At 39.1% G+C, this 16,899-nt stretch overlaps 1 protein-coding gene across 8 annotated transcripts in view; it reads left to right on the forward strand.

Moving 5' to 3' along the window:
• LOC131663385 (probable Na(+)/H(+) antiporter nhx-9) overlaps nt 1–16,899 on the forward strand; it is a 1,718,187-nt gene that overhangs the window by 575,872 nt on the left and 1,125,416 nt on the right. For all 8 annotated transcript variants that reach the window (XR_009301845.1, XR_009301846.1, XR_009301847.1 and 5 more), the window contains one exon: nt 710–927. Coding sequence is in view for 5 of the 8 variants with exons in the window: in XM_058933773.1 (XP_058789756.1) it covers nt 710–927 (218 nt within the window). In the remaining 3 variants the exon portion in view is untranslated. The remainder of the gene's footprint in view (nt 1–709; nt 928–16,899) is intronic.

Raw genomic sequence — 16,899 nt, forward strand, 5'->3', positions numbered from 1 at the left:
GAAAACCGATTTCATAAATTTTGCGATGCATATTATTCGAAAGCTCTTGGAAAGAGCTTTCAAATGCGCTTCCGCTAGTCTCTGTACGTTGATTCTGACCAAAAATATGAAACTTCCAAGTTCAAGCAATTTTGCTCGAGGGGGGGTAAAAGTGACTGACCGGCAGGGTACATTAAATCTGAATTCCCAGTCAATTTAACTCCAGTAGATCAGGTTCAAGATAATTCAAGGTTAAAGTAAGACATACAGTATTTAATAAGAGACAACTAGTGTTTCTGTGGTGTTTTATAATTTCTGAATCAGTATCCAACGTTAGAATTGGACCAAAACACTTGAATCATAATTGACACACAGTTTGTGGCACTTATTTAGACTGAGAACTCATACGATATTTTGATACAAAAGGTACTTCAAAATTATATTTATAACATGTTTTAATACTACAAATTATATGAATTTATATATTGCTCCATTTGTAATAAACGCTACTGTCTAAAAGATGTATACAACAAATTTCTATTCCTCTTTAGGGATTTTGTCTCCTTTTCTCTCTTACGCATTCAAACAAAAATCTGATATCATCTTCATACTCCATCTATTTTTATTTATGAAAAAAAATTTTGAAGTGAAAGTATTTTTATAAGTCGCAGGATTCAATTTCCTATTACAAGCAAATATCTAATATTTATGCAATTTATATATTTTCCAGTATCACATTTTGTGGAATAACAATGAAAAATTATGTGGAAGCTAATATTTCTTATAAATCACATACAACAGTCAAATATACGATGAAGATGCTCTCAAGCAGTTCAGAAACAATAATTTTTATGTTTCTCGGGGTTGCAACTGTGAATAACAAACACAATTGGAATACTATTTTTATTCTGACAACTATTATACTATGTTCAATCTATAGAATAATTAGTAAGTATAAACCTAATGTATTTTTATAAAATATGATTTTATCATTTTTTATTACAATATTATTTGCGATTTTATCTATAAAATATTGTCATTTGTAGGATATACATTATGAGAATATATTAACCCTGATCTCGTACATTGCTAGTACAGCGTTGAACTTCAAAAACTCTTGCTATATCCTATCGTAATATTACTTTGCAACGAATCTACATGTTATAGATTGCAAAATTCATGAATTTTGCATATACTTACATCCCATTGCTACCGTCAGGAGACATGTTTGCTTATTTCGTTCCGTGAAAACATTAATATATGAGCAAACAGTTTCTATTAAGTATTATCAAACGTGAAAGAAATGATCAGCGCGTAAGTGAGTTTAGCATATACGAGGTCTGTCCGGAAAGTATCGGGCCTACCTTTATATTTTCGTGCTAGCGTTATTCTTTATCATCTGGTGGATGGCATCCTTCAAAGTAATCGTCACTTGATTGAATAACTTGGTTCCATCGATGTTTCCACTTTTCAAAACAGTCCTGGAACTCACTTTTAGGGATAGCATTAAGTACACTCGTCGCATTGTTTTCAACCGTTGTTTTGTCATTGAATCGGTGTCCTTTGAGTGGTTTATTTAGTTTTGGAATCAGCCAAAAGTCACAAGGGGCTGTGTCGGGACTGTATAGAGATTGTCGAAGCAATGCGATATTGTGTTTGCTCAAAAACTGCTGCACAAGATTGGATGAATGCGCTGGCGCATTATCGTGATGGAGAAGCCAATCACCACTTTCCCAAAAGTGCGGCAGTTTTCTTCTTATTGCATCACGCAAACGTTTCAAAATTTGAACGTAGTATTCTTTATTGATTGTCTGACCTGTTGGTGCATATGCGTGATGTACAGCACCTTCACAATCGAAAAAAACAATCAACATTAACTTAACGTTGCTCCGACTTTGACGTGCTTTTTTTGGTCTTGGCGATTCAGAATGCTTTCACTGTGAAGATTGTTATTTTGTTTTAGGATCATAACAATAAACCCATGATTCATCACCTGTAATAACTTTTCTAAGCACATTATCATCATTATTGACCATTTCCAGATTGTCCAGAACGATTTCTAAGCGAATGTTCTTCTGCTCTGCTGTGAGCAATTTTGGGATGAATTTCGCACACACGCGTTTCATTCCTAAGTTTTCGGTTAAAATTTCTGAAATGATAGGTTTTGGTATCCCAAGGTCTTCTTCTAGTTCTCGCACAGTCATACGACGATCTTGTTCGATTGCAAGTCGCACTCGCTCAATATTATCTGCGGTTTTTGTCGTTGAAGGTCGGCCGGAACGAGAATCACTATCGACAGAAGTGCGACCATCTTTGAACCGTTTATACTATTATTTTATTCGTGTTTTGCTCATACACTCGCTTCCGAAGGCCTTTTGCATCATTTCAATAGTTTCCGAACTCGGTTTTCCGAGTTGAAAGCAAAATTTGATGCAAATTCGTTGATCTTGTTTTTCAGTCATTTTTGACAATATCAAATTCCGACGAACGCGAAAGAGGCACTGTAAACAAAGACACGCTGCGCATGAACTATACGTCCGGCAGGTGTCAGTAAGTAACCAATAGATTTGTGAGGCTTTACTGTTGACGTTTCTGTCCGGTAGAGGTTGCTCGAACACTATGTCGCGAAGATATAAACGTAGGCGCGATACTTTCTGGACAGACCTCGTATTCATCGAAATGATCTGGTCTTGTTTATACTATCATCTGACACCTTACGCTTAGTCAAAAGGAAAAATTAGCTATATATATGATCAAATTATAATCGTATTGTTTCAATAATTAATATTGTTTTAAACAATCGATCGCTATTAATGGTGCGTATTGTATAAATTATTTATTATCCAAAACTGGATTTGAATATTCATTTTTGTTACTATAATATACACATTGAAATCGATAGTTTCTACAATGAAATAAGGCATATCGAATATAATTTAAATTGCAACGGTAGTCGATTTAATTAATCGATCCGTTCGCGATTCTGCTTCTCGCGCGTTAGTTCTAACAATTAAGAGAGAGAGGGGGCGTGCGATCTTTTGAATGAGCAGCTACGCCTCAGCTGCTCACGCGAGTTTACCGCCGGTTTGTTTTTCGCACTTAGTTTCGCCAAAATAAAGTTTCCTTGGTACAATTACGTGCGTCTGTGGAACGACAGTATTGCAGCAGCAAGCAGCGGTGCAGAAGCAGCAGATTGCAGCATATAAAGGCAGATTGTAGCAGCGCAGCTGATTAATCGAGGGGCAGCGGCAGTTGATATTTTGCATCAACAATTACGGCTGATCACCGTAATTGCACCGCATGGTAGGTGCACCTTCCGTCATTATAAGCGATACAAAATACATTCGGTATTTTGTCTATTCGTGATAGCGTTATTTTTTGTATTCGCGTCGAACGTTAGTTCGCGGTATAATTCGAATCTTCTCTCTTTCTCTTTCTCACCGAATATAACTAATTGTAAAATCTTATTCGCGAGCGTTAGTCTTTCGGCCCTACAAAGACTGTATTGATTTTTATTAATTAAAGTCAGTTAAATTTATTCGCCGTTTTCGTCATTAAATTTTCCTAGTAGTTTAAGTAATTGAAAAAGACTCAGGTTTTAATCCGATTACATCTAGGGTATTAAGAAGATTAGGAATAAAGTCACTCACACTTAAAACTCATTGAGTGTCACAAAACACGTGACTTAAGGTGAGTTCAACTCCGTTTGATAGAAGACAACTAAGATAAATCATCTGACGTTAAGGCGAATACACGTACTATCATAAGTGTTAAACGGAGCGGCGGTTTGCTCTGCATCGTGAGAGTTTGTTCTTATATAAATTTTCCATTTTTCAGATAACCTCCACCGTTCAATCTGCAAGATTAGAGATCAATAGTCAATAGAGCATTTAACAGAATTCAAGCACTCAATCTTTTCAAATTTCAACATTTCAGTATCAAAGATCGATAAATTTTTGTAGACGAAGTACAAGTACGGGGTAGACCACTGTTGTCTCAACTGACAACAAAATATAATAAGTTGTACGACATAATGCAAGCTATTTTTTCAGGTATTCACTTTTTCGATCATGGCAATGGAATCTACATATGTACTTACAAATATGTATAAATAAAGCTTATACTACATACAACTAAACTTTTCTATAAATAAATTAATAATACTCTGATGGCAAACTATATACATACCGGCCACATCCAGTGGTTGACAACATGCTTGGTAATGATTATGACGCATAAGAACTCGAGATCAGCGCGAACGTATTCTCACAGAGTGTAACAATAAGCCCACAGTTGGATACTTGGAACATTACAAGACTCATTATCGTATAATTACGTAGTGTTTTTGGCCTAAAATCTGTAAAGACGTAGCTCGTTATGTTAGTAATTGCACCATTTGTCAATAGATGAAAGTTGAGCAGAAAGCTCCTGCAGGACTTATGAGATGACATATAATTCGTAGGGTTTCGTAGAGATCCGCTTCCGGTAAAGTGTTTAAAGTGCGAGATTGAGGTAAAAGCCCCTATTGTTAAGATAGATACGAAAATAAATTGTTTTTATTTATCCGTAGGAGGGCAGGCTATCACGTTTAAATGCGTTACGCGATTTGGTAGCTAGGCATATTGATGAAGTCCAGGAAATGCAAAAGAAACACTACGATAAAAGTAGGCGTCAGACACTTTTCCAGGTAGGTGATTTGGTTTGATGCAATGTCCATACGCTTTCCAGCGCAGCGGATGGTAAAAACGCGAAACTCGATCCGAAATACGATGGACCGTTTGAAATTATTTCAGTTATTTCGCCCGAGATCTACGAGTTAGCAACAAACAGTAAACATCCTACTACTCAAGTCCGTGTCTAGCGTTATATGTCTCCACGAAAGGTAAATAAATAGATTTATTGGACGATTCAGGTATGATAATTTTTGTTTGTTTCTTTCTTTTTTTTAAAAGGTTTAACGAGTGCAACGACAAAAAGTGGCGATGGCTGAGTCCGGAGCCTCGGGCCCTATCCCTCATATCGTCGGGGACCAAGTACCTTCAGATGTCACGTTAGCACGGGTAGATCCGCTGGAAGCTTCTGAAGTTATAGAGGTTAACTAGGCGTCGAGGTCTGCCGCCCTGCTTTCGGGCTTAGGGCAGGCGGCCTCTTACGACGCCTAGGTTGCCTCCTGCACCTCGCAGTTAGCCCGGACGTCGTTTGGTGGGGGCGATGACAGAAAGGCGAAGGAAATTCCTTTGCCGCCGACTTTGTCCTCACCTCCAACGCCGTTCGTAGGCGATCGGCGAGGGGTACGATTGTTAACGGGTAATCGAAAGGCAGGCTCGATAGTCCAGCTGGCGGCTCCAACGCGTACCAGAGACGAAGCGGTACGTCGGAGTGCAGCACTTAGGCTTACGACGCTTTGCATCTGCAAAGTGTCGGAAAAGTCGAGGGTCATCGCGGCAAAAGGGGGAATTGTCTTTCCGCAGGCGGAATCGAGTCAAGGCGAGAGATCGCTGGACACTTTAGCTGCCGCGGCGGGCTATCTCGCCGGTAAATCGGCGAACAGGAGCCGTAGCATGAGGGCTTCCATTGGTAGAGGAAGCAGGAGTTCCTTGTTGCGAGGTACCAGCAATGGTATTTTGGAGATGGTGCTGAGCTCCAGTGACTCCGAGGAGGAGACGATGCCGGCTCGTGAGCTGCCCCGAGTAGCTCCGCAGTCGCACGTCCAAGCTCCTCTCCCATACAAGCCGCTCGCGCATCAGAGGTCGGACTCTGTGTACCAGATTGTTTGCAGGGGTGGGCACGCGCAATTCTCTCCAGCCGGTAATTTGGAGAACGAGCGGAAAAAGGAGTCTAAGGCCCGGCAGAATGCGGGAAGGAGGAAGTGCTCCATACGATTTAATCTTTCTGCATGTAATTTCGAGAGGACGTCCTCCAGTCAGACGTCGATGGCATCCCGGGCAGTGGAGGGAGCTGTTGTTGAAATAACAAGCACTCTCCAGCCACCGGTTGATTCGGCGGCTGATGGAGGAAAGGCCTTGGGAATCGGTACAGGTACTGCTACCGGAAAGACGAAAGTGGACGCTGTAGCACCGGTGCGACCAGCCCATAGACCGGTACGATCCCTTACGTCTTCCCAGGCGGCAAGCTCAACATCCCTCTCCGCTCCTCCTTGTTGGATAGATGAGGCAGGGTTTGGCCTGGTCCAAGGTAGTTTTCTGCAGGGTATGGCGCCGGTCCCCTGGGACCCAGAGTTAGACGTGGCCCCGTTCCGCTGCTTCAATTGCAGAACGGGGTCAAATCCCATGTCGGCCTGCAGGGATCCGTCTCTTTCACGTCCGGGACGCCGGAATTGCGGACGACTCGGCGTCCTCGTCTACGATTGTCCGCGCTGCCGCGATGCCTTCAGGGCGGATCAGACGTGCAGAATGCTCGTAGAGGAGGGAAGGACTAGGGAACGCTCCAGTGATCTGGTAGGACTCCAGGCTTCGCGGTCGGAAACCGTGAGGTGAGGCCAGAGGTGACCAGTCTTGAGTCTTCCGTCGGAGCGCTAAAGGTGAAGAAGCCCCGATAGAGGTGCGGTAAGAGGCACAGGGAGATTTTCGCGCGTAAAACGCTTGCCGCGGAGGGAAACCAAGCTGGAACCAGTACGACCAGCACTGCGCGAGTAGTTGTCGCGACGCGGATGGAACAGGCGCCTGTATCCGTGAGTCTGCTGATGGATTGTGACGCAAGGGTAAATAAGCCCGAGGGGGCTGAGGTTGTCGGCAATAAGCTCTCCGAATCAAGTTCACCTCCACTTACGGTGAATGAGCTCCGAGCGCTCATGCTAAGGTATTAGGAGTCGCTTGAACGACAACAATAGTGGTAGGTTTCTTTTGTCTAGTTTAAGTTTTGGTTAAGTCTCAATCTTTGGGGCATCGTGGGTTAGTCGATTCTCTGCGATAACGGGCTTGATATTTCGACTTGACGTTCCAGGTAAAACGAAAAACTTTTGCCCTTAGTCTAATTTGATTGTTACCAACCTATACTTAAGTTTAATTAAGCTATGTTTAAGATGTTTATTTAAGTATGAGCATTTAGCGATGGTTGCCAGTTGCCGGTCGAAAGAGAGAGAGAGAGAGATTGTGAGGGAGAAGATTAGGCCGTTCGCAGTTGCAAACTTTGGTCTGGAAGGGGGTGTGTCGAGAGCAAGCGATGCGCTTGTTCTCGTCGGTATTTTTCCCAGTTGCTCCTCTCTCGGCAAGGCAGGGTGACCAGCATTAGTCGCATTTAAGAATGCGCCTAATGCATGGTCTTTGTTTCAGCCGACGGAGATTGCCGAGCGAGACCGAGTCGGCCCGAAGCTATTAAGTTGACGACGAAAGTATAGGTGTTAGAAAGAGAAAGAGTGTTAGGGGCGTACGTACCCCACGCAGGATTAGGCAGGCGCGCGTCGCGAACCAATTAGCGCATTGATCGCGCACCGCCTAATAAGTAGGTTAAGTGGAAGAAAGAATGAGGAAGAAGCTGTCGATCGTGGAAGAAAATGAGCGACACAGACGATAGTGAGTCGAGTAGTTAGTCAGAAGGTTTTTTAGTCGATCGGAAGTTAAGATGGTTTAGTCGGTCAGAGTCGAAAGTGCAGTTGAGAACAAAGGGTCAGCCGAACGCACACGTCATCAAGGAGCCGAAAAGAACCGAGAGGAAAGAGGACGACGGCCTTGTTCCAGCATCTGCTCGGGACGCTACACGGTGAAGTCGGTAGGAGTTGCCAGGCGACGGCCAGCATCATCGTCCGCAGGGCGCAGCCAGGCCTCCCGTTTCTGCATTGAAGGTCAAGGCTCGTAATCTCTCTCTCTCTCTCTCTCTCTCTCTCTCTCTCTCTGGTGAGCGCCGCACGCACTTTACATCGGCTCCAGGTTTTTACAGTTTAACTAATATAATTTTATTGCACCTCTGCGAGCAACTTGTTCCAGGTGATGTGTTGTCCAAGGGACAGCTAGGCTTGAGCTAGTTAGTGCATAATTTGCCCTGGAATTACACATTACCTCATTCTACAGTTGTCACATAACCTGATCCATCTTAATCTGAATGGACGTGAGACTTCAGCAGCTACTGGTATCATCTGGCATCATTTTGCACTACATTGATTTCTCCTGCACACCGGTTTCCTGCCTAATCTAATTCTCGCCTCGTTACCCGGCTGCGCCCTTAATCAATTTCTCCTGTAGCCGTCATCGTTACCTTTTCGACTGAGTGATTTGTTTTGTTGTTTCTGTTAGTCATCAGCCAATTTATTATTAAGCGACCAATTTTAAGTACTCATAATTCCGAACGCCATTTAGGTTAAGTTCCTCTACTAATTAATATCCCAGCAAATTTTTACAAATTTCCCGCGAATTTCGAAATATCTTGCATTTTATCTAACTGCAGGTAGGAGTCACAGATCTCGATTACTCTTGTTCGCGCCAAATTTTCTATCTGTCACATACATACTATCTTGACCATTTCGACTACGTTAATTCGCTCTTTCCTCTCCAATTTATTTACTTGTTGAGTTTGACGTAGTTCGACTCCCTCTTAATCCTCTAAACCTTAAACTTGTAATCCCTTACGATTTCTTAATGTCAATTAGAGACTGTGCTAAGTGTTACCTTCCATTGCGACGACTCGACAGATCTTTTTTGTGCGGCTCCTGCAATTCCCTTTACCACCTTAATTGTAAGGTACCTCCGCGTACTTCGACTTGAAATCTCTCTTTTACAGTTCGTTCCATGTACCTGCTAAATCAACTATCCATAACTGACTTTGACATTTCCAGATATAATGAGCTCAAGTCATGGCTATTCTCCCTCTTTACGGTCCTGGAACATCAGCACTTCATCCAGAGGGTCACGTCCGAATCCTTAACAAATCTCTCATCACTTCGAAAATTACCCACAGTATCCCTTCCGTTCAACGTCTCAGCGTTCACTGACAGTCCAAATTACCTGCAAACACCTGGTTCCTACCTCTCCTATAACTTCCCTCCCTTCAACTCATAAAAACTGGAATATTGAATCTTCCTCTGTCTTGTGTATAGATATTATTTCCTCTTCTCCCTCTTCTCCTCCTTCTATCTTTCTAACATAGTTGTCACATGATTCGCATTAATTGACGTTACCAACTAGATTTATCTGCCTCCTTGAGGTCATTCATTGAAGCCCACCTATCCTTTTTGCTCACACGATTTTCTCCCCTCGTTCCTTTATGCGACTTATTTTCTCCTGTACCCTGCGATCTGCATATCTTCAGTTTTGTATTGTTTTTCTTATTATTATACCAGTGTGATATTATTGTCTCACACTCCTTCATTTTTTATTGCCTTTCTTATTGCGTTTTTATCCTGTTATGTTTCTTGTTATAATGCCAACGTATTGCTTATGTTATATAGTGTCACTTATATTTACTTATCTTATAACTGATACATGCACATGAATACTCTTAATTGTTAATTGTTAACGCTCATTCGATATTCATATTATTGTCTTATTATTGTAATAGTACTTTATTGTTCTTGAAGCCTGCGGGGTTATACCTCATGGCTAAATAAAAATTGTTTAATCTAATCTAATCTCTTTAGCGGTATGGCATAGCAGGTAGTCGTAAGAGTCAGGTAGCTAGCAAGGCGTACACACGCCGGCTACCTGCCTTAAGGTCGGTGTCACCAAATTGTTCAGGTAGAGTACCGTCAAGGCGATCCCTCGCTGGGCGGCTTTCTCTTCTAGGATAAGTAGGTTAAATCGGTTCGTCGTCATGGCAGTCACCTGCCGGGCGACGCGTGCTGTATGTCGGGTAGATTAGTAAGCGCGATAAGTTAGTTAATTTGTTCATTGTTCTTGAATTGTATTAGGTGTTAAGAACACCGCTGTGTTGGGTATTGTCAAAACGTGGTTGCAACACCGTTGTGTTCATTAGGTTAAGAGTTTGTATAGTTATACGATTTATTTATGTACGGTATTTGAAGTTTAAGTGTAATTTTGATTTGATTTCAATTAGAATTAGATTTGTTTTGAATGAAATTTTTGTTGTGTGTGTAATTTCTTAATTACTTTCATTTCTTTGCCTTTTCCCTCCGCCACTGTTCCCTTCTCCTTGATTGCTATGAGCGAGTACGCCTTACCTGCCCACCTTTAAAATTGATAACGAACGTGCCTTCGTTACAGATGAAAAGCATGACCATTCTCTGTACCCAAAAATTATATGATAATGAACTAAATAACATTACACTAATTTTCAAAAAATATAATAGATGAATATTATATTTTTTCAAGTATAAATTCTTGGTGCTTTTATAACAAAGCAATATCTGAAAACAGAAAGCCAGATTCTCATAATAATATGCCAGTTTACCTTAACAATCTAGTAATCCAACATGTAAAGCCTATTTTCGAGAGGTTGTCTAGGAGTGAATTATTATCAAAATGTTCAAGAGATTTGATACAGAATGCTAATGAAGACATACATTCCACTGTGTGTAGATTGTGTCAGAACACTACATTTGTCTCCAAGAATAGAATAGAAATTGCTGCTTCAAAAGAAGTTGCTACTTTCAATTTGGGTGCTGCAAAAACATTTCAGTTGAAAAGTTTTGAGTACAAATACTAAAAAAATTTTGAATAATAGAGACCGTAAGAAATAGAAAGTGAATTAAAATCTACTATTGAAACAAAAGTTGAGAATTGATAAAAAGTATGAAAATAAAATGAGTGAACAATCGAAAGTTAATTCTGAAGGCATTATTTATGCTAGTGGAAAATTTTATGTAATTTTATTGAATAAAAGTTGTATCTACAAATGCTTGACAAACTGACAAATAAAAGACTATTATGATTGTGATATAAAAAATGTGATATTAATTTCATGTGCACTGAAAACATTAAATACTCAAGAAGGTATCGATTATGTGAGATGCGGAATGAGATTATAGTTATAGATTATAATCAGTAGTTTTAAAGTATCTTTTTATGTTATTAAACTGCAACAAAGTGAAAAGTACTAAATGATTTGATATTGAACTCAAAGTTTTAATAAAGAAGTGTTATTAACTTCAAATGGATTTTACTTGGCTTCTTGTTTTTTCGTCTTCAAAATGTTTCATACGTCAGGGATCAAATTTTTATGAGCTACCTAAAAGCTTGTTAGTTTATTTGACCTCTCTCCTACAATTCTTGCTTTTCCAAAAAATGATTTATTAATTCCTATAATTATAAGAATCCAACTTCAAACAAAAAATCATGAAATATTGATTTTTTGACTGGAATTATAATAGAATTTGACATTTTGGTCTGTGGATTGAGTCAAATGGTTGTTAGAATTTTTTTAATGAAGTAAGTTTTATTCGGTATGGTTTGAGGAAGAGTATAAGATTTCGCAAGGTCATTTTTATCAAAAACTCAGACACATGGAATATTTTTAAATTATATAAAAAAATAATCATTATTTAGCTTAATATCCTTATAAAATTCGTTAAAAAATGATAAAATATTGGGCCTGGTGGCAAAAAGTTTCTTTTTTTATACTGAATGTACTGTGGAAATTTCAAGTTAATATCTATAAAAATAAAAAAATAGGTATACCAGTAGAAAACCACCTTGAAAAAAGAAAGGATTTTTTTTACAATATCATTAAATTGATTTTTTTTATACAGTATTATATAAATTTATAGTTGTAGGATCTTAAACTAACTTTTTAACGTCACTACTGTATAAATCAATCATGTAGAATTATCAGCATTATCAAGAAAATTTCTTGTTTCAAATTTGAATTATACGTCGACAGGCGCACTTTTAATAGATTCACTTTGTTTCGAACAATCCATCAAGAATAATGGTAATTTCTCGATGAAATCTTTTTTATTAAGCAACGGTTCATTTTTTTTCTGTAATATGATCTTTCATTAGAGCACATACGTGGTCTGTTCAAAAAGTAAGGTGACGTTGTATTTTTAAGAAAAAATATTTATTTATTTATCAATATTTATGTTGTCCCCTTCAAAGTAATCCCCCTCAGATACAATACACTTATGCCAACGGGTTTTCCAATCCTCAAAGCACTTCTCATAAGCACTTTTCGGTATATCCTTGAGCTCTTCCAGCGATGCAGTCTTTATCTCTTCAATCGTTGCAAATCTCCGTCCTTTCATAGGTCTCTTTAGTTTTGGGAACAAGAAAAAGTCACATGGGGCCAAATCCGGTGAATATGGTGGCTGAGGCATGATTGTGGTGTTGTTTTTGGCCAAAAAATCTCTCACAAGCAAAGATAAGTGAGCAGGGCCATTATCGTGATGCAAAAGCCATGAATTGTTTTTCCACAATTCTGGGCGTTTTCTTCGTATTGCTTCTCGCAAACGGCGCATAACTTCAAGATAATACTGTTTATTGACCGTAAGTCCATATGGTAAGAACTCCTGATGCACCACGCCATGGTAATCGAAGAAAACAGTGAGCAAAACTTTGACATTTGATCGAACTTGGCTTGCTTTTTTCGGTCTTGGCTCATCTGGGCTATTCCATTGGGACGATTGGACTTTGGTTTCGATATCATAACCATATACCCATGATTCGTCACCAATTATGACCCTTTTAAGTAAATCGGGGTCGTTGTTGACGTCATTCAACAGTTCTTGAGCGATGCTCATGCGACGGTTCTTTTAGTCAAAATTTAGCAATTTCGGAAAAAACTTCGCTGACACACGTCTCATGCCCAAAACATTAGAAAAAATATGAATGAAGAAAAAGTATGAAGAATGTCTTCATACTCGAGACATGCTTTGTTGTGCGGGATAATTTCGGATACTCGTATAATTCCTAAATGCAATAACTTATATGGCATTAACCGTTTAATTTTATTCAAAGTAATATTAATCTTTTCATAAGTACTTTACTCTTTGCAAATTGGTAGGTGTGGTTATGACGGCATTCAAATTATTTCTTGATATTGTAATGATAAGCTGATGTTTCACATTCACTATGATATTTTGATAATTTTCAGCAAATTTTAACAGCATATTGAGGGAGATAGTAACATCAAAATAACCTCTATCATCAATTGTTAAGCGCCACTTTTTTATCACTAGTCCAGACAGTATTTTCGGCAATTAAACTTTGACTTGGATTGAGCGATAAACAGTTCTTCATAAGACTTGTTAACTCGACATTTTGAGCTTTATCTATATGAATAGTATTTATCTTGTATCGTATATTATCAAACAAATGACTGATGGTATTATTAATCATCTGAGTATTTTCTACTGTATCACTATTTTCCTTAGTTAATCAACCACATATATGAATCATACTGCGAGATGGAAATAAGGATAAATCCCGATGTTGAGTGTTGATACGGACTTTATCATTATTATTGTAACGTAATAAAAAATAAGGTTGATGTGTATGAACTTCATAATGAACTATCGACTCAACGAAGACGACACCTGAATGAATGTTTAAAATTTCATCTATTTTGTTGTAAATAATACACAAATATGCAAGACACTTTCTACAACGAGGACGATTTTCGACAACTTTTAGTTTTAAACTTTTTAGAAACTGATTATTGCGAGGTGTGAGCGTTCTAATAGCTCACTTTTGACTGATCACTGTCTATCATTTCGATCTATTGATATACCCTTGTACAATCTTAACATTTTTGTTGTTGTATACAATACCCATTATGATATTATAGCTTTTATATGCAATCGTAAAGTGATAATTTATGGTGGTTTAGACTACAGTGTATTCAAAAGAAATTTTGTTTTATTAAAACAAATTGAACCCTTATTGAGTTATTTTGCTAGAGATACAATACATTTAATTTTTATACAAAATCAATTTACCAAGCATATATATATATATATGACTTTTAGTCTTTAAAAAACTTATATATGCTAAAAGCGATATTAGCATCAATATTCGAAAGTACATTAGTGCTAGAGCAAGGAAGATATATTTTAGAGCGTTTAATATATGTAATGAAGTTTGTCCTATAATTATCGTAAATAGGGCATTACCAAAGAATGTAATCAAGATCTTGAACTTCAAAAACGCTATCACAAGTTGTCTTGGCATAGTTCAATTTTATAGAGAGATGCTTTTAAATTATAGTAGTTGACTCTGCAATGATTAATTGTGATGATTACTTTACGTAGGAGTTTAATCTTCGAAAACCATGGTTTAGTACTATCGTCGTGAAAGTAACTGAAATAGTGCTTACCCTTAAACTGTTCTTTCCTTGAAGATAATATCTTTATTGTTAACAATCGAACTTCTTTTAAGATGCATTTTGGTTTTAGTAAAGGGGACCTTTAGAGTATTATACCTTTAAAGTAGAACGCTAAAGCGATGTGGCGGCCATATTAGATCGCGACCGATAGAAGAGTGACGAGCGCGATAGAGGGGCAATCGAGCATATGAGTACAAGAGAGACAACCGTTAGGAGAGTGACTAAGCGCTAGACGGAATGGGGTAGGGCACGCGTGTGAACGAGATAGGCGCTACTGATACTCTCGTAGGAGAGATCGGTTGGACTGATAGATAGATAGGTGATAACAATGCAAAACTGACCGACCCGCGCGACTTGACTGACCAATCACTAATAGGATAGGAATATGCTAAGGAATAGGTTAAAACTGATGCTACTTAACGGACCAATAATAAAATTACGCGGGCTAAGCAACCTAAATAGACGGCACTGATGATCTGGTTGATAACACTTGCAAACAATCAAATAAAAACCGGCGACGAAAAGAGGAGAAGTAACGGAAGAGATGCGACGCGATACCGCGTAAGCCGAGTGAGTAGGAGCTGGGTAGCAGTGCTGTGCGAAAAGACGGAGGACCAGACATGAGAAAAATATAGAGAGACTAAGGAACGAAAATAGGACAAAGAATTTGCGAGTTTGCCGAGAACGCAAAGTGTTATTAGATACAAGCGATTTTGAACAGCCGATTCGACGTAGTACAGCCTAGTAGGATAATAAAGCGAGGTAAACCGCGAGATCGGTGTCCCTCCTTTTTTCTCATTTTCCAACAATACAGATAAGAGTGAGTACCCCTTTCTTTTCATTGTTTCGCGCCCATCCGCAACCCAGATCGCCGCCCAACCGATGAGTGCCCCCGACCTTCGTGATACCACCGATTGCCCACCGGTTAACGGGAGTGTCCACTTGACCGCTCCGCGACGTTGCCCCATGATCCGCGAGTGAATGGAAGTGAGGTAGGCCTTTCCCGTGGCCATCGTTTACCTGAATTCTCCTCATTTTTTTTCTTTCTCGATTTCCAACACGAGCCACGTTCGCCGTGAAGAAAAATCGTGATCGCTTCATGGTGCGCCATTCGTGGAATTCAGAGTGGAATTTGGGCGTTGGATAGACCACCGGGGGTAAATATCGTTGCGACTGACAAAGGATAGTTCGATCCGCGTTTTGACGCAATGACTAGGCATCTTTGGTATTTTCCTTCCGCGAGATATGATGTGGCCGACCTTGCCTACATACTGCCAATGCGGTGCATCTAACTATAAAGAACCTGCATAAAAAAAATTTTTCTCCAAACTTTCGCCAAACTCACGTTGGATAAAATTTGGCAAAACATTTCTCGTGAGACGATATCAAATTTCGATAACTTTTAATTTTTTTAATAGAAAGTTTAGCTAATATCAGGCAAAATTTTAGACCAATTTTAAGAGAAAATGCATTTTTTTTATAGATTTGAATAATATTCGGCAAAACTTTATAAGAATATACCTTAAACTTGCAAATTTTTTACGTTTGTTAGTCTTTGAGCGCGCGTTTTTTTATATTACGAGGAGGGGTCAATAAGTCTTTACAAAAAAAAGGAAAAAAAAGGTCTGCGTATGCGACTTTCTTTTATTTTTGAACATAATCTCCTTGAAGCTCGATACATTTTATTAAACGGCTTTCCAGTTTTGTTAAGCCATCAGAAAAATATGATTTCTGAAAACCTTCAAAATAGGCATTTGTTTCGGCGATGACTTCTTCATTCGACGTGAATCGTTGTCCGTCAAGCAATTTTTTGAGGTTAGGAAATAAGAATAACTCACTGGAAGCCAACTTAGGCAAATATGGTGGATGGTCAATTAATTCGAACTTTAAATCGTAAATTTTTGCCATCGAAACTGCACACGTGTGAACTCGAGCATTGTCTTGAAGAAAGAGGCATTTTTTCTTGTTCAAGTAAGTACGTTTTTCTCTGATTTTTTCTTTCAGCTAACCTAATAAAGACGCATAATATTGTCCAGTGATCGTCTGGCTCTTTTTCAAGTAATCGATGTAGATGATTGCATACGCATCCCAGAAAACCATGGCCATAATCTTACCAGCTGACTTTACTGTCTTTGCCTTATTTGGGGCTGGTTCTCCTGCGGTAAACCATTGTTTCGACTGTTCTTTGGTTTCAGGATGTGAGTGTGTCAAAAGTCTTCAGAATTACGACGTATGCGTACCAAAAGGGCCTCAGAGGTGACCACGCGGGTTTGTTTGTTTTCAACAGTGGGCAAACGCGGCACCCATCTTGCTGATATTTTTTTCATCCCCAATTTTTCATGCAAAATTGAAATCATTGTACCCTTTGATACCCCTGTAATTTTTGCAATTATAATCTTCTATCACTCAACACCATATCGTGGATTTTGTTGACCATTTTGGGTGTACTCACTTCTACGGGGCGTCCTGAACGAGATTCATCTTTTGTTGTTGTACGGCCGCGTTTAAATTCATTTACCCAGTTATAAACAGTTTTATACACAGGGGCAGACTTGCCATGAATGGCGTTCAACTCAACTGCGATTTCTTTTGGTGAAGGCCTTTCAAATGAAATTTTTTTATCACCGATCGAAACTCTGTTTTTTCCATTTTTCAAATAAACCAATAACTTTTTGTTCAACCAATCCTCAC

This window comes from Phymastichus coffea, unplaced genomic scaffold (genome assembly GCF_024137745.1).
Source record: "Phymastichus coffea isolate CEN01 unplaced genomic scaffold, Cenicafe_Pcof_1.1 PCOF00034, whole genome shotgun sequence".
NCBI lineage: Eukaryota > Metazoa > Arthropoda > Insecta > Hymenoptera > Eulophidae > Phymastichus > Phymastichus coffea.